The sequence below is a fragment of the Apis dorsata genome, unplaced genomic scaffold (genome assembly GCF_000469605.1).
Source record: "Apis dorsata unplaced genomic scaffold, Apis dorsata 1.3 scaffold_132, whole genome shotgun sequence".
Classification (NCBI taxonomy): domain Eukaryota; kingdom Metazoa; phylum Arthropoda; class Insecta; order Hymenoptera; family Apidae; genus Apis; species Apis dorsata.
In genome coordinates, this window is record NW_006263425.1 from 160,456 (window position 1) to 167,315 (window position 6,860).

Below are 6,860 nucleotides of genomic sequence, written 5' to 3' on the forward strand. Positions count from 1 at the left end.
ACGCCTCCAAGAGTGGCTCTGACATGGTGGTAAGTCTTTCTCTCTCCCTTTTTTTTCTCTCCTTTTCGAGTATCGAATAATTTGACAACTGAACACTTCGATTTGTTGGACAAATGCGATTCGTGATCGATGCAGTGATTATTTAAAAATAATTTTTGAGAGCGATGTGAGGATTTTTTAAAATTGGATGAATTGAAATCGAGATGATACTCAGAATAGTATAAATTGGAAATAAAAGGATAAAGAAGTAGATAATTATTTAATGGAAATATTTTGGTAAACAATCGCTTTGGCCAATTAAATTGTGGAGTTTTTAATTAATCATTTACTCGAATTTCATTTCAGTATGGTTAGATATAGAATGAAGCAATAATAGTATAATTTATATTGGAAGAAAAGCATTCATAGCTTTTAAAAATTAAGTGAGTCGTGTTTTTTAGATTATTTAAAAATTATTTTAAAGATTCGTCCAAAAGCATTTCTTCAAACGAATGATTCCTCTAAAAGAAACGATAATCATTCTGTATATATTACAACAGACAGAATTCTGAATAGGCAAGGATCTTAAGCGGCAAATAGTTTTACCCTACCATTTTGCACCTCGTTTCAACCACTATCATCACCATTCCTGGCTACTAATAACTTCGCTATTACTCTTACTAATATCGCTATCATCATTGCTTCCAACTATTGCTATCGCTTCAATCCTATCCACCCTATGGGAATGGCAACGAAGGGTATTATCGTGGTATCAGTTATCACGCTGGAAGATTTACTCGATCGTTAAACTCGCTCACGAGTAATTTGCAATCGATTACGTGGAACTGGCCGTGTGATGAAGGGAATTGCGCGTACCCGGAATTATTAATGGCGTATGCAAGTTTCTAAATTTTCAGAATGCACAGAGGATTCGGTTGGAACGATTGCTCCCTATTAAAATCATTCGTCTTGAAATACTTTCACGCCGCATACTACGAATTCCATTTTTTTCTTTTACCTTGGAAGAAGGAGACTTGTAATATAAGATTTCAATTATCGTTGATTATCGTTGACTTTGTCTTCATTCTTTTGTAGTAAAATAGGAAAGAAATGATAAATATGAATGAAAAATTTTTTACTGAAGAATAGTATAGATAGTTTGTTTCTTGTACGAAAATATAGAAAAGAGATATAATTCTTTTTACAATTATCAGAATTATGAGAAATTTTTAAATATTATCGAAGTCTTGGATAATATAAGATATCTGACTGAATATCGTTAAAAATTGTGAATCTTAAAATAACACAGAATAATATGATAATCAATTTAAGATAAAAAAAAAAAAGAAAAAGTAACAGATAAAATAACGAATAAAATGAAAATTTTATTGAAATGAAAAGTCATATAATGACATGGAAATGTTGTTGCATGAATAAAAGAACAACATTATTATGAAAATTAGATTGGAATGGATCAATATTTATTTCGACATGCGACGAGATTCATTTGTAACGATATCGATGAATAATGTAAATTACATCGAGATTGCGTCTTGCTCGTTACATCGATTCTCGTTTACCGGAAGCGGCCAGAACATTACAGGTAGGGTGTTCCAGTTAATTGCGTCATTCGAGTTGTTTTTAGAAAAAAAAAATATATAATTACTTCTTTCCCCTTAGTTAATTTTATATTATCAATATTTTCGTTCGAGAAAAAGGAAATTTATTAAAATTTTATATTTTGTATCGTATTGTTTGTATTATTTAATTCTCTTCTCTTATTTCTTAAATTTTTTTTTTCTAAATTCTAATTTTTAACGATTATAATAATTTAGACGAATAAGAAATATAGATATTCTGAGAAGAATGGGACGCATTGGGCACGTTTGTAAATAATTTTAATTTTCAAAATGTATATGGATGGAGAGAAGCTTTATACATTGTATCGCATGTCTGAATATACTATTTGCATTCTGAGAACACTAGCAGAATGAGGTGTAGCGATCGAAACAGATGCCTTGATTAGCATTGGCGGATACCTGATAATCGTGTAATAGCATTACGATGAGAATGCTTCTCACTATGTTTGTCATGTATCTGCATAATCATGTTGTTCTCCCAAACCGATATTACTGAATAGCTGAAGATTTCCACGAAAACAAGCCACTTTGGAAGTTTCCACTCCATTTTCGTAGAACAGATATTTTGGAATTCAATTTAAACTTGCAGAAATCTATCGAAGATATTGTAATAAGAAATTCTACGTTATACATTTAATGAGAATTTTTTTTAAATAGAATTATCGACGATTAAAAATTGACTAAAATATCTAAGTACAAGCAAAACTCTATTAAAAACGTATTAAAATTAGAATAACTTTGCACCGTTATAAATGCGAAGATAGTAACTTCCGGTCAACGAATCAAATCCCATTAGAAGCGCGAAATCTTCCTCTTTAAATGGTTTTTGATTTATTTCGATATGACTTCCGGTTTCCGAGATATCATCCTGTAAAGAAAAGATAAGTTTTAAATCCGATTAGACTCGATTAAAATTTGGAAAACTTTGAACCGCCATAACTCCGAAGATAATGACTTCCGGTCAACGAATGAAAGACCATTAGAAGCGCAGAACCTTCTCCTTTGAAACGTTGTTTTATTTATCTCGACATGACTTCCGGTTTCCGAGATATCGTCTTGTAAAGAAAAGAATAATTTTTTAACCGTTTATCTATCTCCATCCTTATCACTTATTCTCGCTTCTCGTTTTTACCTTGTCTCACTAACCTATTTCAAATTGCAGACAAGCGACAGACGCGATTCCTGGAAAAATATAATACACTATTCCTGGAAAGAACATAATATGCATTTCTAGGAAAATATGCCATTCATAATCTCTGCATTAAACGCTATGGACACTTTGAGCTCTTATATCTCAGCAACCGATTCAGATATCGAATTGAAACAAAAAAGGACTTAAAGAATATAGTTTCCTCTATCTTTTGAATAGATTTTAATGATATTTGTATCATGTTTTCTTTTAATATATTATTTGAATACGTTTTAGCTGCATAAAAATCTATAATCTAATTATTTATCAATTGTTTAATGGTTCAATTAATGATTATTCAGTATTATTCTTAATTATTATCATCGTCATTTCTTACTTATTTATTATTTGCATTTATATTAACCTAATTAGATAAAAAAATCGTTTATCAGATACTGTAAATTATTCCTTTAATGCGAAGAAAAATATTCACCGTGAAAGAAAAGTTTACTAATAAAAATGAACGGCGAATATTTTTCTTAATAGAGATAAATTGAACGGAAAGAGATGGGAAAAAGGAAATCCCTGTAATTTGCTAAGAGCAGAAGGCATTGCTTCTAACTGACACGAGAAATATGATAATGTACATCCCAAAATGATGGAAGACATTCGTTCAGAAATGGGTGCGTGTTCTTTTACCACGCTTTTTCTTCATTCTCGAAGAGATCTATCTTCCAAGAGAATCAGTCTCGCAAGACCTTTTATTTTCTCCCCTTTCTACCAACTATATATATATTTTTTTTTTATCTCACAACGATCCCGTGACCTTCTTCCAATTATGGCTTAAATCGATTAGTGCCATTAATATTGCGATAAACAAAATATTTTTCATTAAATAATTTTTTATGTTCGTTACTTTTTATTTCTGAAATGTATATAGGCATACAACATAACAAATTTCATCACATTTCTACCAAATGTCAACAACCTAAGCACCAAAATACTTCATTCTCTTTCCTAAATCATACGTGCATAATTCAATGCACCGTTTCTTCGTTATGTTCCAACTTATAATATAATCTTCTTCGAAAACAATAGCCCATAATTCACTGCATCGCGTTTCCTCATCGCGTTCCAGTTTCATTAAAATTTCCATCGAGAAGCAACGATCTAAGAGGCAAAGTTTCGAATGTCAAATCACTCTCTCGATAATCTCCATCTCCCTTTCCAAAACGCGTATCCATACCTTTTCTCGTTTCTACAATCGTGTTCCCACAATTCCTATCAAATTTCTATCAAATCTCTCCTTCTTTTTTTCCTCCCCTCCTAATCTAATTCTACTGTCTTCTCTTCTTATCGAAAAGACGCGTGATAAAAGAAAGAAAGAAAAAAAAAATTGCAATATTTACACGGGACGAGAATGCTCGAGGATGAAAGGCGGCCAAACCGCCCCTTCCCAACCTCCGCAAGGTTAACGATATTCTCGTCTCAATAGCGTGATCCACGAGAAGATCCGGATGCACGCGATGTGTCTGCATCCGTGGTATCCAAGTTCTCGACCTCTCGAGTGAGACGTCCCCCTCCCACCCCTCCATTTTTTCTTTCCTCTCCTTTGTGCCTCCCTTTCGAACGATCGAGGAAAGATATACCCAGTGTCGCGATAAAACCATCTTCCATCGATCTCCTGTAATATTGGCCTAATTTGGAATACGAAATAACAATAATATACCGATCGCGGAATTTCTCCCCTCCTTTTTTTTTCTTCGTTTCCTTTTCGATCTGCTCGCTCGGTTTTTTTTCTTTGCCGATAAAATGATTTGGGGGATGGAAATGGAGTTATCGAGTCGGGATGTTCCCTGCCATTTGGATGGAGATGGATGGTAGTGCGGTCTCCTCGAATTGAGAAGGATTTGTTGAAAGTTGCTTGTTGTTGTTGGTTGGGTATTCGGCCTGATTGAGCAAGTTCGATGGATTTTGTAGGATTTCTTCGATTGATTGGATATTCGAAGCTTTGTTTGTTGAATTGGATATTATAATAATTATTGTTAGTAATAGTTATTAATATTACGAGGAAAAAATTTAATTTTTTTTAATTGTTCACACATGAGAGTAGAATTTATTATATCGATTATATTCGAAAAAATGAGGATGATAAAAAAAGATTCGTTGGAATTTCCATTCCAATATGATATTGTGATTTATTAATTCAACAAGGGAACAATTTATCCGATACTTTTTTGTATATTATTAGCGTGAAATGTGTATCTGGAGAAGATTTTACAGATTGTCCGATAAACAGAAATGACAGGTATAAGTTTCAAAGCGGAAGGAAGAGCTTAAAATTGGAAGCACAGGATCAATAAAATCAGTTCTTCAGATTTCTAAAAATTGTTGAAAGTAAAAAATGGAATTTTAATTTAATAGAGTGCAAATATGAGGAGAAGGGAAGCGAGATTTCATGCATGTGGCTTGACGTTTTTGTCGCGCCGACACGAGGAAGATGGTCGCTAATTACGATAGATTGTCTCGTTAAACGTCTTATTTACACTTGGCTTTGTTTTCAGCGTAATTAGGTCCCGACTGAAATTTCAAATATTTAAGCTGAAGGATGGAATAATTTAATTAAGCGAAACGAACATTAACGAGGCAGAAGTTAGTTTCTAACACAATTTTTAACTCCTTTAATAACTCCTCGAAGAAATTTTTATTTTATTATTTATTATTATTATTTATTAACTATAAATTTTATTTTTTGTTATTTTTTGTTTTTCGCGTGAATTTATTTGTTAATTCGAAGCAATTATTCACGTATCTTTTTCATTTAAAAAAATAAATAGGTAATCCTGATTTTATTTTAATCTTATTTGAAATAAATATAACTGTACGAAAAAGTTTTTTTTCACGATTCACATTTGTTAAAAATAATATAGCAATTTGTATTTTATATTTATTATTACTATCCATAAATTATACATATATAAGATTTTGCAAGATATATTATTTAAGATAAAGTAACACAGTAAATAAAAATAAATAAAACTTTACAATATTCAATAATTCTGGAATGGAATGAAATCAAAGTATTTAAGAATCAAGAATTTTGCTTTACATCATTCATCGTGCCTTTAGTTATCCAACTCTATTCAAATTCCACAAAAGAAACGCTCACCATTTGAAACTTCTAGTATAAAAGGTTATAAAGTTTCTGCAAAATCGTATTAACGATACTTGTTTTGAAATTATTAATAGATATTCATGCTGCACAAAGGAAACAGCGAGAAAAGTGGGATGCAAGGATGAAGTTTATTTCAAATTGGAAAAAAAAAAGGAAGGAGAAAACGAATGAAACGGAGCTTCTGTAGTTTGCCTTGTTGATAAGGTGTCTTAAGGTGAAAGAGAGTTGTGCAAACTCGGCGAAAAGTTGCTTTTCCAACCGATAAGTTGAGATTCAATTATCGACCGAGCGAAATCGCGTCGAATTTCTAAGCTGCTTACTTGACGTTCGATGGTAATTGAAAAAAGCGGATGCAATCCAACTTTCTTTAATCCTCGACTCTTGTCAATATGTTCCTACGAATTCGGTTGCGATTCAGAGAGGATCTTGGATAATCCTAATCAATATAAAAGAGGTATATAATGGAAACGAAAAGAAGAAAATTATCTTTAATTATTTATAAATTCGAATTAATTAAATAATTTCTTTTTTTTAAGTGATTTATAAAAGTAGTTTTTAGTCTAGTCTTCACCTAGTATTAATAGCGAATTTAAATTTAATTGAAATTGGTTCAGTGGCTTGGTACAGAACATGTTACAAAGTTTGAAACTTCTTCCTAAAAACACAGCACGTTTGTGGTTTCCTTTAAACTACTACCAAATTGTTTGTCATGTCAAGAATCTTTTTAAATAAATCTTTTTTTTAAATATTATTAATATTAATCGTTATTAAAAAAAAATAATGAAGTAAAATTTAATAATAAAATTGTTATAATTTTATCTTATTTTTATAATTGTAAATTGTAAAAAACCAATTCTGTAAGCACAAAGAAACCGAACATTTTTCCAGAAACTAGGACGCTTCTATAATTGTTTTTTTTTTTTTTTTTTTTTTTTAA

At 31.2% G+C, this 6,860-nt stretch overlaps 1 protein-coding gene across 1 annotated transcript in view; it reads left to right on the forward strand.

Annotated features, from left to right (window-relative positions):
- The first annotated feature begins 6 nt into the window (after window positions 1-6).
- Window positions 7-6,860, forward strand: part of LOC102676641 — a 67,858-nt gene continuing 61,004 nt past the window's right edge. Inside the window, exon 1 of the mRNA XM_006612986.2 lies at window positions 7-29. Within this exon, the coding sequence (XP_006613049.2) occupies window positions 24-29 (6 nt within the window). The 5' untranslated portion in view covers window positions 7-23. The remainder of the gene's footprint in view (window positions 30-6,860) is intronic.